Source organism: Petaurus breviceps, unplaced genomic scaffold, assembly GCF_028583685.1.
Source record: "Petaurus breviceps papuanus isolate PSGF00001 unplaced genomic scaffold, PetGlider_PUasm1.0 175, whole genome shotgun sequence".
Lineage (NCBI taxonomy): Eukaryota > Metazoa > Chordata > Mammalia > Diprotodontia > Petauridae > Petaurus > Petaurus breviceps.
Window position 1 is genome coordinate 23355357 of NW_027185764.1, and position 23241 is coordinate 23378597.

The 23241-nt window shown below is 43.5% G+C and overlaps 1 protein-coding gene across 3 annotated transcripts in view; it reads left to right on the plus strand.

Annotated features, from left to right (window-relative positions):
• The window catches only part of TECPR1 (tectonin beta-propeller repeat containing 1), an 82659-nt gene that overhangs the window by 38489 nt on the left and 20929 nt on the right, over positions 1-23241 (plus strand). For all 3 annotated transcript variants that reach the window (XM_069084887.1, XM_069084886.1, XM_069084889.1), the window contains 11 exons: positions 852-997; positions 2500-2990; positions 5378-5523; positions 6576-6731; positions 8532-8681; positions 8969-9126; positions 13672-13799; positions 14873-14975; positions 16588-16684; positions 18072-18151; positions 23049-23105. In XM_069084887.1, coding sequence (XP_068940988.1) covers positions 852-997; positions 2500-2990; positions 5378-5523; positions 6576-6731; positions 8532-8681; positions 8969-9126; positions 13672-13799; positions 14873-14975; positions 16588-16684; positions 18072-18151; positions 23049-23105 — 1712 coding nt within the window. The remainder of the gene's footprint in view (positions 1-851; positions 998-2499; positions 2991-5377; positions 5524-6575; positions 6732-8531; positions 8682-8968; positions 9127-13671; positions 13800-14872; positions 14976-16587; positions 16685-18071; positions 18152-23048; positions 23106-23241) is intronic.

Below are 23241 nucleotides of genomic sequence, written 5' to 3' on the forward strand. Positions count from 1 at the left end.
GTTCTCGACTATCTACACAGCTGTCAGAATGATCCTCCTGAAGCGCAGTCCTGGGAACGTCACCTCCCTCTTCAGCAAACTCCAGGGACTCTGTTACTTTCAGGATCAAATATAAGTCTTCTGTTTGGTTTGTAAAGCCTTTCATAACCTGGCCCCCTCCCAGCCTTTCTCCTCTTCTTCCCTCCCTTCCGTGTATTAAAAGCGGCTGTAACACTGAATGCTTCCTTGCTGTTCCTTGCATAAGACTTTCCATTGTCCAACTCTGCATTTTTACTCGCTGTCCTCTGCTTAAAACTCTTATCCCTCTGCATCTCTAGCTCTTTTCTTCCCTTAAGTCCTACCTTCTGCAAGAAACCTTTCCAAGTCCTCTTTAACACTAGCACCTTCCCTCTGAGATCATCTCTTATTTGTGTTGTATATATCTTATTTGTACATAGTTGTTTACGTGTTTACTCCTCCATTGGACTTTGTGTCTCCTAGAGAGCAGGGACTCTTCTTTTCCTTTCTTTGCACCCCTGGTGCCTAGCACATGTTGTTGTCATTCAGGCGTGTCCAACTGTTAGTGACCCTGTGGACCATCGCACACCAATACTGTCCATGGGGTTTTCTTGGCAAAGATACTGGAGTGGTTTGCCTCTCCGATGCATTAAGGCAAACAGAGGTTAAGTAATTTGCCCAGGATCTCAGAGCTAGTAAGTATCCAAAGACAGATTTGAACTCAGGTCTTCCTGATGCAAGGCCCAGCACTCTATCCGCTGAGCTACCTAGCTGCAAGAATCCCCAGTGTCTGGTATGTATTAATAAATGCTTATTGACTGGACTCCAGACATCTTGTTTCCTCCTTGTTTTAGGTCTGGGGAATTGGATGTGATGATCGAGCTGTTTATTTCCGACAAGGTGTTACACCAAGTGAGCTTAGTGGAAAAACATGGAAGGCCATCATCGCAAACAGAGAAAATGACCGATCTCACACTGGCAGCTCATCCAGCCTCCTTAGGTAATCTCTGTGTGTGTCTGTGCGTCTGCAGTAAAAATGGGCTCTGGAGAATGGTGAGGATGTGATAGATATCTTCCAGGTTAAGGAGAAGACCTCTTCTTAGTTAGAAGGGTGTTAAGGTTCCACTATTTGAAAAGCATTAGATGAGACCCTCTGAGGTCTTCAGAGAAAAGAACTGACAGGGTCCTTATCTTCAGGGAATTTATAGTCTTAGGTGGAGAGTAGGATACAACCTCATGAAAAAGATTCAGAATAAATCTCCAAATAAACATGTGAAATAAAGTGCAAAATGTTTGTTGTGTCCTAAGGGAACGTAATTGCAGCAGTCCCTTGTCTGGTCCTCCTACCTCCAGACTCTCCTCCTTCTAGTGCATTACAAGCATCACTGCCAGTCCAGCCTTCCTAAAGCACTATTTTATCATGGTACTCTCCTGCTTCTGAATCAACAGTGGTTCCCTGTTGCCCATTATATCAAGTCCAGACTCTGCTGCCTAGTTTCCAGGCTGTCCATAATCTATCCCACCTTATCTATCCAAACTTATTTTCTCCTGTTCCTCAGCACTCACTGCTTATTCCATTCTGGTAGGTTTCCTCATTCTCCCTGCAGGTAAATCATGCTCATTCCCACATCTCTGCCTTTCCTCATACTTTCTCCCTACCCAGAGGGCCTGTCCTTTTACCTCCCATTCAGATCTTATCCATCCTTCTGGGCTTAGTACAAGCACTTTGTCATTCATGAAATCCTCAACTTCTCCAGCCACATCTGGTCTCCCCCTTCTCTGAAAGCACTTCGAGTTAGAGCCACATAGTGTAGCACTCATTTCATTTCTGCTGCTCTCATCCCCCCAGGTTATAAGCTGCTTGTGAGCAGGGACCATGTCCTATATTTATCTCCCACAGCCTTTAGCACAGTCTTGGATCCTTAGTCAGTCCTGGTAAGTTGGAGGTAGGTGACATAACCCTAGGATTCATAGAAGGGGTAAGTCTTGAGCAGGGTTTTGAAGGAAGGGAAAAACATAGATTAGAGGAAAGAAGAGCATGAGTGAGAGCCGGGTGCCAAGAAAGCTATCGTAGGATCAGAATGCAAGAGACAAAAGGGACCTTAGTGGTCCAACTGTGTTGTTGCCTAGGTGAGTATACTGAGGCATGGGGTGGTTGAGTGACTTATTCAAGGCCACATCGTTGGTAAGGGGCAGAGATGAGACTCAAAGCCAGGTCTCCCGGCTCAGTGACTGACTCAGTGAAGGTAACCCTTGGCATTCCTCTCTGAGCAGAGTTGCACTGCTTCCATCAGACTGAGACACCCTTCCTCCACAGAGTGGGGACAAGATGAGTCTCAGACTTCCCTGAATTCTGGCCCTACCTCCATTCTTCAGTTCCCCCCAGAGTCCAATAGGGATCTGTCTTCCTGCTGACCTCTAAGGACAAGGTTGAAGGAACTGAGTTATTCAGGTTATTTGACGTGTGTATAAACAGTAACTTTGTTGTGTTTTCATACCCAGTGCTGGCTGTTTCTTTGGTGATGAAGTGAGAGGCAGTGGTGACTCCTTGGCTCCAAGTGACACTGATACTTCCTCTGAGGCTGAGAGACCAGGGCTGATGTCTGAGTATGAGCCATCTTTAGGCAACAGCAGGGGCTGCCCTGAGAGCTCTCCTGTGGCCTCAGGGGCTCAGGCAGACTCCAGTGAAGAGGAGGCAGCCTCATCTGTAACCAGAGAGGGAAAGGCTCAGGTCACAGCACCAGCTCCCAGGCCAGACACTGCTCCAGCTGAGCTCCCTTGGACCAACATTGACCTGAAGGAAACTCGGAAAATCTCTGCCCACTCAGCAGCCTGCTATGCCGAGACCGCCAGCCTCTCTTCTCTAGGGCTCTTTCCTATGGGTTTGGAGGAGGGCTATGGAGCTGATGATCACCCACTGTGGGCCTGGGTGTCTGGTGGAGGCTGCACAGTGGACACACACACAGTTCTGAAGTGGTTCACTATTCAGTCAGGTATTTACCTTCTTGGGCTGGGTGGGTAGGGTTAAGAGTTGATGAGATCTGACTTGACATAGGCATGGGAATGATCACAGAAGAAATGAAGGTCGGGATGAGCTGAGGCAGGCCAGGCTGTGCACGGGGATCCTAGAAGTGAAAGTGATCTCAGAGGTCATCAAGTACAACCCTCTCATTTTATATATGAGATAATTGAGGCCTAGAGGGGTTAAGTGACTTATCCAGAATAATTTAGCTGGTAAGAATCTGAGCCAGGATTTGAATTGATGTCTGACTTCAAGTCTAGTGCTATGTCTACTATAATAGACTTGATCAGCATCAGGATCCTTATTGTACCCAAAATATGTAGATTGTTATGCGCATGCCCCAGGCTTAGAAAAGAAGCCTGGTGAGTCAGTTGACAGTACACTGTTGGGGGGGTGATTCAGGGGAAGAGAAATACGTTATTGTCTAAACTAATCTAATTTTCTGGGTATGACAGGGAATTTCTTGTAGCATAGGTTGGCAAGAAAAAGACAGCATCAGTCCTAAAAACAGACTGGTCTTTGCTGGCAGGAAAGTAAGGGAGCTTCCAGCTGTAGTGTGGAGCTCTAAATGTACTGGTTGAAACATCTGTAGTGTTGACTCACCTTAAGGGCTCTCTGTTTCTGTTTGGGGAACATTTTAGAAACCAAGATTTGGGACCTGCTATTCAATTCATGTACCTTGTCATGGGATCTCTGAGGCAGGGGCCTCAGAGCACACTGGCCAGCTAACCTCAGGTGTCCCCTGTGTTTGTTAGACAAGGGAAAAGGCATTTGAGGGAGAGGGCCCTAACATTCTTGAATGGGTTGCCATTAACTTGCATGGCATATCACTTTTTGAGACATGGCTAAGTGGACTTTTAGGGCATTGTTTCCATAGAACTCTCTACAGGGCAATTCTCCCCACCCCCTTTCCTGGCTTTGAAAGGCAAAGAGAGCAGGTTACATGTAAAACAGATGCTGTGAATAGCTTGAGGAGAGTCCTTTCGGATTCCTTTTTCCCCAGGAGCCAGAAATGTGACTTTGTAAGCAGGTGCTGCATAACAAAACTCTGGGTAGCATAAAGTGGTGGGCGACCAAGATTGGAGGGACAGACAGATTCTCTCTTCTGCCATGGTGTTTAGCCATTCTCATCAATCTCATGAGTGCTGTTCCTCATCCTCAAGGAATCCTTACACTGGGAACTTGCTTCATTGCAAATATTACTCCTGTGCCTTCCCTGTTCTCTCCCCCACTTCTTCCCGACTTTTAAAGTAGGATGTGAAGATGACCTCCCCCCCTCCCCACTGTCCAGGCCCGGAGATCTTTGCCTAGTGGTGGGGATGGGTTGCACAGAACCATTCATATTCCTTTTCCCAGGCCCTCTTGTGACCAGCAGCACACACCTGCGTAATGGTAGGCCAAGGTTACAGGTGCAGTCTGTGGCCATCAACTTGAAACAGTAAACATGCCATAAATGGTTCATATCAGCATTGCACCTGTGACTCTGGATCTGTTGGCACTCTTCCCTAGCCAACTGTGCTAACTAGCTTTTTAATCTAATTTCCTGAAGCTCAAGTGTGTGTATGGATTTTAGAAACTAGCTCCCGGGTGATGAATTCAAGATGCAGAATTAGATATACATTTTTGGATATGGACAATTTGGGAATTTGCTTTACTAAATTATGTATATTTTTTACAAGGGTTTGTTTTTCTTTTTTTTGTTGGAGGTAGGATGGAAGGGAGAGAAAAGAAATTGAAAAATAAAATAACATTAAAAAAAACTATCTCCCACAGTATTGGGTAACAGAAATGGTCTGAGGTCCTTTCCCCTCTTTCCTGCTCTTCCCCAACTCCTCCCCCCAGCCCCAATCCATTCTCACTCTTCTGATGAGATTAACTTGTTAGGAAAACAGGTTAAGGGAAAGGCATTAACTTTGAATGCATTCCTTTCAGAGATAGTATGGTACACTGGAGAGAGCTCTGGCTCTGGAGTGATAGGACTTGAATTCAAATCTTACCTCTCATAATTACTGCCTATGTGACCTTAACCTTCTTGGGTCTTGGTTTTTGTTTAAAATGAGTGGTTTGGATTAGGTATGAACTCTCAAGTCCCTCCCACCTCCAGAGCTATGGTGCTATGATGCAATCAAGACTTAACCATCAAGTAATGGTCTTGGACAAGTGAAGAAGAGTGGTTTTGTTTGTTTTTCTATTTTTGTGATTCTTGGGAAAAGCAAAGCCTCATTTTTTTTAAAAAGGGGGTTGGGGAATGTGTGCCTTTCTCTGCCACCCTGCATTTTATAGGCTTGACATCTCTCTTTTGAACCAAGCTGCTTACCCTTGACATAGTCAGGACCATCATGTCTCTCTGGCTTTCAGGTCTCTCCACCTCCATGCAGACATTGTCCTTGTCCATCACTCCGGCCCAGACGGCAGCGTGGAGAAAGCAGATTTTCCAGCAGCTCACTGAAAGGACTAAGCGAGAACTAGAGAATTTCAGACATTATGAGCAGGCTGTGGAGCAGGTAAGTATGGATTCTTCTTGACTCTTCTAACTGGTTAATACCATGGTTGCTTTTTCACTGTCAGAAAAACAAAGCTTGTACCAGTGTCACTGAGCCTTGAATTTTAAGTTGGTGGTGGTGGTGTTGAGTCTCCGGACCATCAGATTCATCAGTCACTTGAAGCCTTGTCCTGAGTCTGAAACCAGCCGCTGCTCAGTCAGCCCTTTATTGGCCTAAATCCTAAACTCAAGGAATATGATCATTTTCTAATAGTAATAATGAATAATGATGATTACATTATACTTTAAGGCATCCATGGATTAGTGGATGGAGAGCTGACCTTGGAGCTAAGAAGCTCTGAGTTTGAGTCCTGCCTCTGATCCTTACTGTCTGTGTGACACTGGACAGGTCCTTAAGCCTCTCAGTGCTCTAGGCAACTCTAAAGCTTTAAGTTGCAGAATATGGGTCCATTTGCCAGTGGTAAAGGGAATTTCCTTAACTGAAAGTTACCTGGGTCTGATCCCTGTCCCTGCTCTGCTTACAGAACGCTTTCCTCACAATGCCTTTTCAGTGCAGGTATTGCAATATGACAAGTCCTAGTTTACAGACAGAGAAGTCAAGATTTCCATGGTCATCCAGTGAATAAGTGGCAAAACCAGGAATCAGCTCCCAGTCCTGTGTTCTCCTACAGCAGGCTGCCTCCTCCTTTCTGTAGAGAGAGCTCTGCCCAGAGAATGATCCCTTCAACACTGATGACCCAACACCTGATCTGAGAACTAATTAGGCCCTGTGTCCTGGGCCCTTTCTCTGTAAAATGGGCATTCCAGAGCTTGCTTCTTCCTGTTTCATAGAGATAGGGCAAGGAGAAGTGAGGGACAAGAAAGCACATGGAGCTCTTGGGGGGCTTTGAAAGGTATGGCCTAACTCAGAAGGAATATGCATGTGGTTCACTTATGGTATGTGGATCCCTTTCAGAAGGTATCTGTTCACATCCATGTAAGGCTCCTTAGGCTTTTCACGTTTTTTGCCATTAACCCTGCTTTGTGTTTACACTCTCTGGGTGCCTCTTGAAGTCGGTGTGGGTAAAGACTGGTACACTGCAGTGGTGGGCAGATTGGAAGCCCCACAAGTGGATCGATGTCCGGGTGGCACTGGAGCAGTTCACTGGCAATGATGGGACTCGAGACAGCATCCTTTTTGTCTACTACATGTTCCATGAGGAAAAGAAGGTACTGTAGCAGATGGTGAGGGAGAAGAAGGGTGTGGGGGCCAGGGAAAGCCCTGGAAGGCACACAAAGGAAGCTGGGATAAAAAATAAGGGTGTTAGGCTGCCCTTGGCAAATCTATTTTGGGAAGAAAGAAAGTATCCGAAAGAATCCTACTCTGAGACTTTGAAATACAAGCACCCTAGCCATAGGAATTTTTAGGAGCAAAATTTGTTATCAGAAAGGCTTTTATGAAATTTAACTGTATATGTTTGAGAAGATAGAGTGACTAGAGAAGAGTAGTGTCAAATTCAAATAGGAAGGTATCCCTTCAGCCAGAGTATTGACTTAGAAAACCACAGATTATTATGATGTTGTTATTTTTTATTTATTTTGTTTAACATTTCCCAGTTACATTTTTAATTTGGTTCCTGTTTTGGAGTTTTGCAGTCTGTGGCCGTGAGTTTGACAACGCTGGTGTAGAGGATAGAGTTGGCCTGGTCATCAGGAAGGCTTGGTTCTAGTCCCATTTCTGCCACATACTTGTTGCATGAGTCTGGGCAAATCACTTTACTTTAAAGTGCCCCAGGCACCTCTGTAAGACTAGATATTGCAGAGAAGGCTTTTGGTAAAGAAAGAAATTCTTTCCTGGTTGCTTCTTACACCAGTGGAATTATAGATCTATTTTTTGTTTTGTTTTTTTTTGCTTTTTAGAGGTGGGGAAGGTAGGGCAATTGGGGTTAAGTAAATTGTGCACTGGGTCACACGGCTAGTTTTGTGGTAAGTGTCTGAGGCCAGATTTGAATGCAAGTCCTCCTGACTCCAGGGCTGGTGCTCTATTCACTGCCCCTAGCCACCCCTAGATCTGGTTTGTTTTTTTTTTTTTCCAAAAAAATTGTAAGTCTGGTTTAAAAAAAATTATTAAATACCTAATTGTTTAACATTGTTTTGAGTGTAAAGCCTTAGTTCTTATATTCTGGGAGCTTCCCATCTCTCGACAGACACCTGCTGGCTTTAAGTGACATGTGTGGGCCATATTGTCCAGGATGCTAGTACTGATTAAGAAGCTGGGCACTAATGGCTAGTCAAGCTGTTGGTTCTGAGACCTTGTCCCCACTCTGAGATATGAGCTTCATTGGGTGACTTAGATTAGTCACATATATGGTAGTGGAGAGCACAGGGTCTATCTGCTTCCCTGGCTTGTCCCTCCAAGAGAAGGGTGTTGGTAAGGACGGGAACACAGCTGAGTAATAAGAGATCTGATTCTGCTGCTGAATGAACAAAAAGCATTTTTTAAGTACTTACTATATGCCAAGGATTGTGCTAAGTGCTTGGGATACAGATAGGAAACAGTTGCTGCTCTCCTTGAGCTTATGTCCTCATGGGGGAGGATCATGCATGCATGCAGGGGAACTGTGGACAGGTGACAGAGTCCAGGAAGTCCTGACCTGCCTGAATTTCACTAAGATGGTGAGTGGAACACTAGAGCAGTCCATTAACACACCCTTTCTAGGGGCCAGAGGTGATTTGATTACAATTCTCAGAGAAGGAGGTAGAAGGTGGAAAGGAGAGGGAGAGAAGGGACATGTCGTAGTAGAGAAGAAAATGGTTAAGGTGAAGAGGAAGACATATGGTCCCAGGGCATACAGAGCCAAATGGCTTAGTTCCTCTCAGGCATGACCTTCTGTGGTTAAGAATACTGGGTGGAGCACAAGTAGCGTCTGTGCCTAGTTCCCTTGACATTGACAAAGGGTACAAATTGAACCCAAAGGAAGGAAATGTTAATGGAAGACTTAAGGTTTTTTTCCTGCCCTCTCTGCACAGTACATCCATATATTTCTCAATGAGGTGACGGTGCTGGTTCCCGTGCTAAATGAGGCCAAACATTCGTTTGCCCTTTATACCCCAGAGAAAACCAAACAGAGGTGGCCCATCCGTCTCGCTGCTGCTACTGAGCAAGAAATGTATGATTGGGTGAGTGTTAAGCCTCTTGGGCATGGTGATTTGGCCAAGGTGAATCTTTCAGGGTGAGGGTTTCAATGACCTATTCCCAGATTTCATAAATCAGAATGGTAAAATCCCCCAAACACCAGCCTGCCATTAGGATGAATCTCCATGAGCAAAGGCTATTCTTCCTTTCTCCCTCATAAAAATGTGCAGGTTACTTCCCTTCACTCCCTGGAAATTGTCCTCTGGGATTCTTGTGAGTTTTCTTGCTATTCTTCTGGGTCAGTTACTTGCCATCTGTCTCGTGTTCACAGCTTGCTCTACTCAGTACGTCATGCTCCGAAAGCCGAAGGATCCAAGGCCGCCCTTCCCCCCAGGCCATCTGGTCTGTCACTTGCAAAGGAGACATTTTTGTGAGTGAGCCCAGTGCGGACCTGGAGGCACTTGTGCATCCAATGCCATGTGACCAAATGTAAGCAATTCCCAGAAAACCTGCTCTCTGGTCCATATGTCAGAGCTGTCTGTTGTCCCTTCAGCTTAATGTATTGCTTTACCTCTTGGCTCCAGGAGGATAAGTATACCTGAGAGCTTCCTGCTGAGAGACCAAACCCTAGAGATTGATTTGTTTACATTTTGATGTGTAAATGGATGAATTAGAGCTAATTTCCCAGGAGGAAAGGTGGAGTGGGGTACTTCCTAAGGAAAGAGGTGTTTTAGAATATCCAGTGTGAGATCTGTAGGAAGAAATAAATGTCTGCTGACAGGCGAAGCAGGCAGCTTGTCTTTCTTCATTGTCTTTCCACTAATCCTCTGGGACTTTGGCCTTCCTATATCCTATATCCTTGGTTCTTTTGTTTGTTTTGTTTTTCAAATTACCAAGCATTTATCTTCTCTCCCCACTCTCCTACCAGTTGAAAAAGAGAAAAAAGAAAAACAAAGGCCACATAAGAAGTATTCATAGTCAAATAAATTATCACATTGGTCATGTCATTGGTCACATCGAAACACATCTCATTCTGCATCTTGAGTCCATCACCTGTCAGAAGGTGGATGACATTCTTCATCATTTTTCTTGTAGAATAATTTTTACTCTGTGTCATTTCATGTAAATGGTACCAAGTTTTTCTTCAACCATCCTTTTTATCATTTCATATGGCCCAGTGATGTTTCATTACATTTCAAATGCCATAATTTGTCCTGCTGTTCTCCAAATGATGGCCCTTCCCTTAGTTTGCAGTTCTTTGCCATTACAAAAAGAACTGCTATCAGTATTTTTGTATATATGGATCCTTTTCCTCCTTCTTTGCTCTCTTGAGTGTACAGGCCTAATAATGGTATCCCTATGTCAAAGGACATACGTGGTTAGTTTGGGACATAGTTCTAATTTGCTTTCCAGAAGAGCTGACCCAGTAATTCACCATTCTTTCTCTGCAAAACCATCCAACATTTGTCATTTTCCTTTTTGGTCAACTTTGCCAATCTAAGGGGTGTGAGGTGGAACCTAATAGTTGCTTTAATTTTCATTCCTCTAATTAGTTTAGTGGTTTGGAGTATTTTTTTCATGACCATGGATAACTTGAATTTTTTCTTTTGAAAACTGTTTACTTATATCCTTTGACAGTTTATTAATTAAGGAATGACTCTTGTTCTTATCATTTTGAATAAATCCATTATATATTCTGAAAATGAAACCTTTATCAGAGAAACTTGCTGTAAGAATTTTTTTGAGTTAACGGCTTTCCTTCTCATCATTGCTTCTTTTAACCTACACCCATGTTTTAAAAAAGAAAAGAAATTAATTTGTTTTTTTCAACTGATAAAAAAAATCTTCTCTTCCTCTCTCCTACCTCCTCATTTAAAAATGCCTGTTTGCGGGGTACCTAGGTGGCGCAGTGAATAGAGCACTGGCCCTGGAGTCAGGAGGACCTGAGTTCAAATCCGGCCTCAGACAGTTAACACTTACTAGCCATGTGACCATGAGTAAGTCACTTAACCCCAATTGCCCTGCATTCTCCCCTCCAAAAAAGCAAAAAAAAAAATTAAAAAATAAAAATGCCCATGTGCTTAGGATCCTCTGCTGTCTCCAGGCACTCAGGGCCCTTGCTTTGTCACATGGCTGCCAGGGCCCCTCAGTGCTGTCATACTGCAGGAAGCATTGATTGCTGTCTATATTATAGCTTACTCTATTATAGAATCAGGCTCAACAGCTAGAGGGGACCTCAGAGATCATTTAGTCCAACCCTTTCATTTTATAGTCCCAGAATTGCTCTAAATAGCAGAGCTGGGATTTGAACCTAGGTCCTAAAAACTCCAAATCCAGTGCTTTTTCTGCTGTACCAGCTGCCCCCTGCTTCTTCCCTTATTCTCAAGGGACAGAAGATATAGAGAGAAAATAAACATGGTGTCCTCTTTATATATTGTCTTTATTTTCTATGTACTTATATAAACTTATGTTTATGTGTTGTACATGATGTCTTCCTCTATAGAATGTAAGCCCTTTGAGCCCAGGGTCTGTTTCATTTTTGTCTTTGTATTCAGAGTCCAGGACACTGCCCAGTACATAATATAGTAGGCGTTCAACAAATGTTTGTCGATTGATTAGAAAATCGACTGACCTGGTAGGCCAAAGATCTGGGTTCTGGTCTTTGTCCTTTGCATCCAGCCTTGGGCCCTTTAAAAGGCAAGTTAAAATTAAAATATGGATCATTCTTACTTAAATTAAATTAAAATTATATTAAAATTAACTAAAATAATATTAATCCTTCCTACTTAAGATAGGGATCATGATAACTCCTCCGCGGGATGCTTTTGAGAATCAAATGATTTAGTGTATAGGCAGCCATAAACAATGTATAAAATACAGCTTGATTATTATGTGCTTAAATTTGAGCCACAAGGTAGAGTTGGAAGGGACCTTAGAAATGAGCTAGTTCAACCTCCTCGTTTTTCAGATGCAGAAACTGAAGCTCAGAGAGGGGAAGGGACTGCCTTGATCATGTCCCTGGGCCTGAAAGGGCTCTCTCTCATAGGCCACTAGCTCCCTTCCCACCCCCCTCATTTTACAGAACTGGGGAGACGAAGCAGCTTGCCCAAGATCACCAGGCCCTCTGATACCAGAGTCATGTGGCTTTTTTTCCATTGTACTATGCTTGCTATAGAGTCAGGGTCCAAACTCAGCTTTCTGTCCTTATTCCAAACCTGTGTTTGTTTCATAATACCACAGTTCCCAAGACATTCATCAGATAGACTGATTCCTACTGATATGTTCTTGAGACTCTCTGTTACCCCATTAGGTTGCTGATTAATTGCAATAACCTGCTGTGGGTGAGGTGGAGTGGTTAGTGTGGTGGGGGGTACAAAGGCAAATCAGATGTCATCTTCTCTTTGTAAAGCTGCTGCGATGTGGGAGTTCACAAGACAAAGGTCGCTGGCATTTAATGGAGCAGTTAGTGGAGTATTCTAGTGGGTCTTGCTTTGGGCTCCAAAGGATCCAGTAGGACTTGAATAGGCAGTGAGGAGGAGAGAGGGAATTCTAGGCAGGAAAACAACGTGCAAGAGCATGGAGGTGGGAACATGCAGGGCACAGTCACCGGGAGAGTTGACATTGCTTTGTCCTGCAATACACCCCAGAGTAATCTCTGACCTTGCTCACTGGTAGTGCCTCTCAGGACTGGTTGTCACTGGGGCAGCAGAATCCGAGACTAGCCATTCCTTCCTTCCCTCTCTGTCTCTCAGTAGTCTCTGCATAGCAAGAGACAGACTCCTCATTATTCTGGTTAGTTGTTTTCCTTTAGTGTTTTAAGTTTTGCAAAGCACTGTGTATTGATTCTTACCACAATCCTATAAGGTTAGTGCTGTTATTATTATTATCCATGTTTTACAAATGGGGAAATTGAGGTGACTTGCCCAGAATCACACAGCTATCAAGCATCTGATCTGAACTCCGGTCTCCCTGACTCCAAGTCCAGCACCTTTACATACTGCCATTTAGGTGGTTAGTGTTTTTGGTAAACTAAATGTACATTTATTCAACATCTGCTGCTTGCCACCCCTACTAAGTGATTCAGTACATCGAAAAGTAAAAGCTATAGTATGTCTCCTTTAGGGGCATATAGTTTAGCTAGGACCATAGCATTACAGATTTAAACCTGAAAGGGATGTTAGAGACCATCGAGTCCAGTTCTTCTGTTTTATAGATGAGAAAATGGAGGTACAAAGAGACAGCTAGGTGGCAAATGGATAGGGTGCTGGGCCTGGACTCAGCAAGACCTGAGTTCAAATGCAGCCTCAGACACTTACTAGCTGCGAGACCCTGGGTGAGTCACTTAACCTCTCTTCTACTTAGTTTCCTTAACTATATAATGGGGATAATAAGAGCACCTGTCTTGCAGCGTTGTTCTGAGGATCAGATAGTGATTGTGAAATGTTTAGCACAGTGCCTGGCTCAGAGTAAGCACTGTCCAAATGCTTATTCTCTTCCCTCTTTTCCAGGGTCAGGCCTGCTCTAATAGTGAGGCACTCTCGAATTGTGAGATTGGTCTTGTCCAGTTCATAGGAGCTAATAGGCACCCCCCAAAAATGTTGCTTGCCTCTTCCTCATCTCCTTCCACCTCTTTTTTGTCACCCTGTTTGCACTTTCAAGAGCCAATTGTATGTCCTTTAAGAACAAGGACGTCAAACTCATGTGAATTTACCACTTAGTTCTCAGAGTACTTTGAAAACATGACACCATTTCATTTTTTTAAAAGCTTTGATTCCATGTTTTGTGAAATAATATTAATCCATCACGTGGTATTTTCATAAGGAGAATTTTGGCCTATCTGTAAATTGGATACCATTGTGTTTGACATTCATGGCCTGAGCCCAAATCACCCTTCTAAACTGTGCGTCCTAACCAAGCCCCTGTCACGGATTCATATTGGGTGTTTCCTGCTTGCCCAGACTCCTGGGATCTTGGCTGACAGGTTAAGGATGTTAGGAGGTTAAAATGTGTATCTTGTCACCCCTTCTCTCTTAGGTTTTGGCGTCAGATTGGGGGCCACCTTCGGATGGTGGAGTGTAACAGCCATGGTGTTGTATGGGGCATCGGTTATGATCACACAGCCTGGGTGTACACTGGGGGTTATGGTGGAGGCTTTTTTCAAGGTAAGCAAGGACTCATCTCCAGGCTGTTCAGTGTGGGTCACCAAGGTCCTATCTTCTGTTTGCTGATGAAGCCATGCAGCTTACCATGTCCCTTTTTAACTGGTCTGTTTGTTCCCTGGTTTAATCCCCATTTTGTTTTCCTACAAATGCCTGAACTCTTGCTGCTGCTGTGATGTTTGCTCTCTAGCAAACAGCTGGTTGACAGGTGACCTTCAGAGATGCCAACCTCCTGGCTGAGATAAGGGAAGGGAAAAGAAACAGAGTCCCAGTGTCATGGCATTTGCTGCCTGGGGCCTCTCAGGGCCTCTCCTCACCCCTTCTTCTGTCCTATCAGGGGAGCCCCCTCTGCAGCCAGCCCGTCACTGCTCCTTCAGTCTGCCTGACTGGGCATGTTTCTGGAAAGAACTGTGAAGAATGACTTTATTTTTTGCTTCCCAGCCAGTAGGGCAAGTCTTTGCTTTCAGATACTTTGATATGCTGAGTAAAAGTAAGCATTTTAGGAACGCACAATTTTAGAGTGGAAAAGGGACTTTAGAAGTTCTCTAGTACAACTTTCTCCTTTCCTAATAGGTGAGGGGATTGAGGCACAGAGAGCTCAGGTGACTTGCCCAAGGGTGAACAGCAAGCAGGTGACTGAGCTGGCCCTAGACACCCAGTCCCTAGCTCCCAGGCCATTGTTATTTCCACTGCTCCACACTGCCTTGGTTAGGTGGGCTCGGACCTGTAGCTTTGAACTTGAACTTACTAGGTACTAATTGTGTGCCCAGTGTTCTGGGCTGGATATGGGGTGGGGGGAGGAAAGAATACATGTAAGGCATAGACCCTGTCCTCTGTCTGGGACACATGTAAAACAAAACATGTTATTTGCAGCTAAGCACCAGCAAGCCTGTAGCCTTGGCTGGCTTTGAAATGAAGAAAACCTGAGAATAGAACCTTATGTTCTTAGCAGTAGCAGGTTAAGCCTGTTTTCCATTGGCAGGTATCCGTCAGTGGACCTGAACTGGGGGGGGGGAGGTGGGGGTGGCAGGGAGTGTTGCCTGACACTTGATTCACAGAGGACATTTCCTCTTCAGGCCTGGCTAGCAGTACCAGTAACATCTACATGCAGTCTGATGTCAAATGCGTTTACATCTATGAAAACCAGCGCTGGAATCCTGTCACGGGCTACACCAGCAGGTGAGATAGAGGTACAGCCACCACAGACTTCCAGGCAGGGGTTAGGGATGCCAGCTAGGGATCCCTGGGGTGCATTTCTCCTCTTCTCTGAGATCCAAGGTTTGTCTTCAGGTTTGCAAGGACTGCACCTGTGTTTTCAGTGGTGTAGGGTACTTCCAGGTAAGCAAACTCTCTCTACCAAAGTAGATCTGAACCTTCTTTGCCATGTACGGTCTTAGAGTTGTGTAGATCCTGGAGTGCCCAAGCGATTTGCTCACGGTCACTTAGCCAGTGTGCGTGAGAAGAAAGACTTTGCATAGGGGCCCAGCAACAGACTGTACTTTCCTTTTAGGCCTCAATAAGAACAGAAAAGACTATCATGAGGGTGACCATGGGGTGAAGAATTTTTTGGTCACTGAAACTCTCAAAGACCATCTACCAAGTCATAGAGGGACTCTGATATATATATTTTGGTGGAAAGAGGACACACACAAAGTCATGGCAGCATTATTAAACAAATCCTTCAAAGATCTCTGATTTAATCCTTTTGAGAACTTTAATGTGGGAAGTCCCTTCACTAAAACAGATTGCTACATAAATATTTGTGACTTAGTAGATGAGTCTTAGGGAAACCAAAATACATAGAATTTAAGTGATTTACATAGCTAGTAATATATCTGAAACTAAATTTGAACCCAGGTTTTCTTGAGTCCAAGTTTAACACTTGATTGATTATACCATGCTGTCCTGGAAGTATTATTACATGATATATTTCTGTCACTTCCTCTGAAATTTATTTGGGTGGTGGGTGGAGGGAGGGAGGTGATCCAGAACTATGATTCTGTTGGTATGAGGAACTCCCTCGTGTGGAAATTCCCTCTGCTGATGCAGACAGGGAATTGAGCTGTAACTTTATGCCTTTAGAGACATATGTAGAGCCTCTGAAAGGTTAAGTGACTTGCTTGTGGTCACACATCCAGTGTATGTCAGAGGCAGGATTTGAATCTAGCTCTTTTCGCCTTGAATACCGACCGTCTATCCCCTACACCATGCTGTGTGCTATCTTTATACAGGGTGTCTCAAAAGTCTTAGTAGGTTTAGTCTATTAAGACGTTTGGACATTTGGGACACCCTGTACAAGAAAGATGGTGTTATCCATAACTGTTTGAGCTATCCCCATCACCAGTGTTAGAAATGGGTTCTTCTGCAACTTAGATTCCTGTAATACATGACTTTTTTAAAGAGTTAAAAACAGGGGCTTTTTTTTTTTTTTTTTTGCTTTTTGGAGGGGGAAAGCAGATGAAATTCAGGTTAAGTGACTTGCCCAAGGTCACACGGCTAGTAAGTGTTAAGTGTCTGAGGCCGGATTTTAACTCAGGTCCTCCTGCCTCCAGGGCAGTGCTTTATTCACTGCGCCACTTTGCCACCCCCATAGGTGCTTTTTTAAAAATCAAATTTTACTTTTTTTTCCTCTCCTCATACCTCAGGGGACCCCTGAGTGATATTTTTAGCTCTCCCCATTTAAAAAAAGAAAAGAAAAAAATCCCTTGTACATACATAGTCGAGCAAACAGCTTCCTGCACTAGTCATTTCTAAATTTTGTGTCTCGTCTCTTCTTGCTGCCTCGTTGCAGGGGTCTGCCTACTGACCGCTACATGTGGAGTGATGTGACCGGGCTGCAAGAATGCACAAAGGCCAACACCAAGCCTCCATCCCTGCATTGGATGTGGGTGAGTCCTGGGCACTGGCTTAGGGGAGTAATGCTGGTGCAAGGAGGAATCTTTAAAAATTAATTTTAATTTTTAGGGGTGGCCAGGTGTCATGGCGGGTAGGAGTGCCGGGCCCAGAGTCGGGATGACCTGGGGATCGAATCCAGGCTCAGACACTTAGCACCCACCCAGAAACACCTGGCCATATGACCTTGAGCAAGTTACTTAACCTCAATTGCTTAGGGGCGACCAGGTGGCTCAGCGAGTAAGAGCACCAGCCCCAGAGTCAGGATGACTTGGGATTGAATCCAGGCTCAGACACTCAGCACCACACCCAGAAACACCTGGCCATGTGACCTTGAGCAAGTTACTTAACCCCGATTGCTTTAAAAAAAAATAATTTTAATTTTTAAATTAAGAAGCATACATCTTGTCCCCTTCCCACTCACCCCAGTTGAAAAAACAGCAACAACAAAAGCCAAAAAAAAGAAAAAACAACACAATCCTTATAATTGTAGCAAATGCTCACAGGCCAGCAAAACAGTTCTCTACGGGCCGTGTCCAAAATGTCTATCTTATCTTTCATTTTAGATCCATTACCTCCCAGTCATGAGGTGGGGAGCATTCTTCATCATGAGTCATCAGGGATTGTCGTTAGTCATTGCACTGATCAGAATTAAGTCCTTCGAAGTTGTTTATCTTTATTTAATTTTTCTTAAACAACAAAAATCTATTTTCCCTCCCATCTTGCCCTCCTCCCTTCATTGAAAAAAAAAAACCCCAACAAATTCTTTTAACAAGTATTTGTGTCAAACAAAACAAATACCCCCCAGTGGCCAGGTCAAAAAAGCCCCCTTATTCTACACCCTGAGCTTACAGTAACTCTTGTCAGGAAGTGGGGGTAGAATGCTTCAGCATCTGTCTTCTGGAATCATGGTTGGTCATTGCATTGATTAGAGTTCTCAACTCTTTGTTTGTCAGGGTGGCTAGGTCAGGAGGACCAGAGTTCAAATCCAGCTTCAGACACTTAACACTTACTAGCCATGTGACCTTGGGTGAGTCAGTTAACCCCAATTGCCCTCCAAAAAGCAAAAAAAAAAAAAGTTGTCTTTACAATGTTGTTACTATATAAATTGTTCTTATTCTACTCGCTTCACTTGGCATCAGTTCACACCAGTGTTCCAGGTTTCTCTGAAACCATCCTTTTCATTTTTTTTTTTTGGCTTTTTGGAGCGGGGGAAGGCAGGGCAATTGAGGTTAAGTGACTTGCCCAAGGTCACACAACTAGTAAGTGTATCACATATCATAAATTGTTCATTCTCTCTTCAGTTGATGGGGTACCCTGTACAGGAAGGACTTGAGGAAGGGAGGAGAAAGAGCTCCTGACAGCATTCTCTTTCTACTCTAGGTTTCTGACTGGTATATTGATTTCAACATTTCTGGTGGAACTGATCGAGAAGGATGGCAGTATGCAAGTGACTTTCCATCGTGAGCATTTTCCATTTCTAGATGGGTATAGTGAAGTGTTATTGGGAAACCATTGATTTAAGGCTGAAAGGCAGCTGATTGACTAAATCTTCCCTTATTAAAGATGCCTGGGGAGGCAGAGTTGGGCTTCAGAGGCTCCATACTTTTACCCAGATGCCCATCCTAGTATATTTTCCTCCGATTGTCATGAACTTCCTCCTTTTGTGTAACCAAAATTTCTCCAGATTCAATTTAAGTCCATTTCTCCTTGTTCATGCTTTCATGAGCATAAAAAACAAACTGGTCAACAGACTTTTAATATCTAGCATTTTTATAGCTCTTTAAGGTTTTCAAAATACTTTGTGTAAATTATCTCATTTGTGACTTCTCATAAAACTCCTTCATGTAGGGGCAGCTAGGTGGCACAGTGAATAGAGCACTGGCCCTGGAGTCAGGAGGACCTGAATTCAGATCCGGCCTCAGACACTTGACCCTTGCTGGCCGTGTGACTTTGGGCAAGTCACTTAACCCCAGTTGCCCTGCCTTTCCCCCTCCAAAAAGAAAAAAAAAAACCTTCATGCAGTTAAATATTGAATATTTATGTAACTAAGTCAACACTTATTCCTCCTCCCCCCTTCCTTCGAAGTCCAGTGTCATCATGGGAGTTGTGATTTCCTGCTATTTAAAGGCCTCAGATAGTCACTGTATGCCTAGAAGGTAGGAAACATTTTGGGATCTTCCTTAAATGCCATATTATTAGTGGCATGTGTGTTAACCTTTTAAGGTTTAAAAAAGAAACCCCAACTCATTCCCCCCCACCCCACGACTGTCAAAGGAGCAGCTGTGAACAGTTACAGTTTGTAATAAGCTAGTATGGGAGCAAGACTTGTGCTGGTGTGATCACCCATTGGTGGATTTAGATTGCTTTAGCAGGAAACTGGGGAAGCCCTACAGCTTCGGCTGTACAGAGGAGGGTGGAGAAAGAAACCTCTGTTTATACAGAAACGAGTATTCAAGATTTCCTGCACGCGCCCATCAGTTGGTACTTTTTGATATGTGGTAGTGTCTATTAGGTGGTCCTCACATGTGTTACCTGGTAGAGTGCAGGGTGAAATCGAAATTAAATACTGCATAGGGAAAAACAGAAATGAGTATTAGACAGAAAGGCCTATTTGAAAAGAGCTGCCTTAGTCTGAATGCAGACTCTCTTCTCTTTTTTGTTTTCTCTTTCTTGTGGTTTTTCCCTTTGGTTTTGATTCTTCTTTAACAACTTGACTAATGTGGAAGTGTGTTTAATATGATTGTACAAGTATAGTCTATATCAGATTGCATGCCATCTTGGGGAGTGGGGAGGAGAGGGAAGGGGAATATTTGGAACTCAAAATCTTGTAAAAGTGAATGTTGAAAACTAAAAATTTTAAAAGAGCTGCCTTAAAGAAGACCTGGTCACAGTTCTGAAGGAGCTTTCTAGTAGAAGAGGTTTCCTATGAGAATCATCACTGTCGTCGCTGCCATAGTCAGTGAGTAGTCAGTATCCATCCACAATATAGAAAAATAGGGGGTGGCTAGGTGGCGCAGTGAACAGAGCACTGACCCTGGAGTCAGGAGGACCTGAGTTCAAATGTGGCCTCAGACACTTGACATACTTACTAGCTGTGTGACCGTGGGCAAGTCACTTAACCCCAATTACCTTGCCTTCCCTCCACAAAAAAAAGTAGGTTAGGAATAGGACCTCTGGTTTCATTGGTAGAGAGATGGCCCAGGTGAGGAAATTCTCTCTCCCAGTGCAGCTCAGCACCTTCAGTGCAACATAGAGTCCTAGAACGTGGCCTTATACTCTGAGATTAAGTGAGCCTGGAATGACAAAGACAGTGTGTGTCAGCATTGGGACTTGAACCCAGTTCTTCCTGGTTTTGGTGCCAGCTCTATTGATAGTGCCAAAATACTTCTTGTCCAAAAATAACACGAGCTTTTCTTTGTAATGTACACCTTTGACCCACTCTCCGTAAAAACATATTCTTTGAGGCATTTTCCCCCTTGTGGGGCTGACTCATTCCAAATCTCTCACTTTTCACTTTATAACCAAGATGGTCAATAAGGGATTGAGGCTGCAGTCTGTGGCCATGGAATCGAATGAATTCATTGAGTATTATTAAGAATCTGCGATGTGCAAGGCACCTTTGTTAGGCACTGGGCATACAAGTACAAAGAGTAAGACAGTCCCTTCCAGCTTACAAGGAGCTAACATGTCCATAGAAAAGACTCCACATACATAGATAAATAGAGACTGCATACATACAAATATATCCAGATTAGTTAAGTACTAGGTATTTGGGGAGGAGGGTATTAGTATTTGGGGAGATCAGGAAGAACCAAGATGATGCTTGAGTGTCTGTATCTTAAAGGAACAGAGGGACTTGATGAGATGGAGGAGGAGGGGGACATTCTAAGCATGGATGATCAAGGGCTCAGAGTGATGGAATTGTGAGTGAGAGGAACATGACACATACCATTTTGCCTGGATTGCAGAGTGCAGGAAGAGAGGCTGGAAAGATAAACTGGGGACAGGTAGTATAGGGCTTAAAAGCTAAACAGAGTTTGTATTTTATCCTAGAGGCAGTAGGAAGCTGCTGGAGTTGGTTGAACTGCTGTCTTTTGGGATTGGGCTCAAAACCTTGGTCCTCATTAACACTGTGCATAAACCAACTAAGCTAACTCAGATTATTAGATCTCCCTATTGGACATCTTCCCCACCACCACTCCCGCCCCTTAAGAGGCTAATTTTTTTCTCAAAAGTGTCTAGTTATCTTAGGGTTCCTGGATTTGCAGATAGGTCACAAAGCAAGACTTTGTGTGAAAGAAAAATAAAACTCCATTCCTGATTAATAATAATATTCTACATTGCAGTAACACTATATTTTGCAAAGCATTTTTCTTACATGAAAACCCTGTGATGAAGGCATATGTTCTTCTGTGTGTACACATTGTCTCCCTACTGGAATGTCAGCTCTGTTCTGCTATACCTAGTTCCTAGGGCAGTGTGGCACACAGTAGGAGCTTAAGTAAGTGATTGTTGATTGATTCCTATTCTGCAGATTATGAAATCAAATTTCTTTCTTTTTTTTGCTTTTTTTGGGGGGAGGGCAATTGGGGTTAAGTGACTTTCCCAAGGTCACACAGCTAGTTTTTGTGTTAAGTGTCTGAGACCAGATTTGAACTCAGGTCCTCCTGACTTAAGGGCCGGTGCTCTATTCACTGCACCACCTAGGTGCCCCTTTTAAAATCAGATTTCAAGAGAATTTAAATGACTTGTCTACAGTCGTACAGCTAGGAAGAGTTCGGGTTCAGACTCAAGCCTCCATCTTCTGATTCTTTGTCCACCTCACCATACTAACCTACATGGACAAATAGTGAATTGAGCCAATTGAATATACAAATGGTGGTAACTGAAGGTTGAGGCTGGCCCAAAGGAATAGTCCATTGGCTTTTCAGGTGAGTGAATTGGACCAGAGAGGGAGCTCGTTAAGAGAAAGGACTCCTGTCACTTTGGCAGCCCCAGAGCCAGAGTTTTCAAATTCTCCGATGTGAACCTTATTCATTTTTTTAAGTTAATTTATTTGTTTTTAGTTTTCATCTTTCACTTCTATAAGTTTTAAATTTTCTCCCCTTCCCCAAGATGGCATGCAATATGATATTGGCTCTACATATACAATCCTATTAAACATTGTCACATTAGTCATGTTGTATAGAGGAATTATAAAGAATGGGAGAAAAAATGAGAAACAAAAAAAGCAAACAAAAAAAAAAAAGAAAATAGTCTGCTTTGCCCTGCATTCAGACTCCATAGTTCTTTCTCAGGATGCAGATGGCATTTTCCATCATGAGTCCTTTGGAATTGTTTTAGGTCCTTGCATTGCTGAGAATGGCTAAGTGTATCAAAATCAGTTATTGCAGACTATGACTGTGTACAGTGTTCTACTGGTTCTGCTCACTTCATTCAGCACCAGTTCATCCAGGTTTCTCTGAAGTCCGCCTGTTCATCATTTTTTATAGCACAGTAGTGTTCCATTACATTCATATACCACAGCTTGTTCAGCCGTTCCCCAGTGGATGGGCATCCCCTCAATTTCCAGTTCTTGGCCAACACAAAAAAGAGCTGCTATGAATATTTTTGTACATGTGGGTCCTTTTCCCAATTTTATAATGTTTTTGGGATACAGCCCTTGGAGTGGTGTTGCTGGGTAAAGGGTATGCACATTTTTATAGCCCTTTGGGCATAGTTCCAAATTGCTCTTCAGAATGGTTGGATCAGCTCACAGTTCCACTGACAATGTATGAGTGAATCTTACTCATTTCAGTAAATATTTATTAAGCGCCTCCTGTGTGCCAATAACTGTGTTAGACTCTGGGCATCCAAAGATAAAATTAAGATGGCCCCTTCCCTTCAGGAGCAGACTTTAATAACTTTCCTTTAGGTTCTAAGGATAGATGTAAGGATTGCAGAATGGTCCCCCTTCCTAAGTTTAAAAGGACCCTTAAAGCTTCCTAGGAAAAAAGAGAATCGCTTCTTCACTTATCTTTGTTTTCTACCATGAAGCTATAGCACTTGAACACTGTTTGGATTTTGTCATTTTTGTGCTTATGGAAATGTTGGCATTCTCATAGCATTAAATGAGTATCTTCCCCTTACACGTATAGATTGTAAGCATCTTAAAGGCAAGGATCATGTCTTCTTACTTCAGTCTCCCACAGGAGTTAGAGCAGGGCTCTGCCCATAGACATACTCAGCAAGTGATTATTAATTAGCCAGCTGACTGAGGGAGGGGGAAAGCGTATAGGCTTGTAGGAGCAGTATCTCACAATCACCACGTTGCCTGGGGGAGATGGACTTGATTAAAAATTCTCCTTCTGTTCACAGGTCTTATCACGGATACAAAACCATGAAGGATTTTGTCAGACGAAGACGATGGTCAAGGTAATAGTGGGGAACCAAAGAAGAATGGGTAGCATCTTCTGCTCCGACTGCTGGAAATTCTTGAGGGTATTCTCTGACTTTTGGAAGAAACCTTTTGACCAGGAGAGAACAAATCAGAGGCGGAAATAGAATCAAA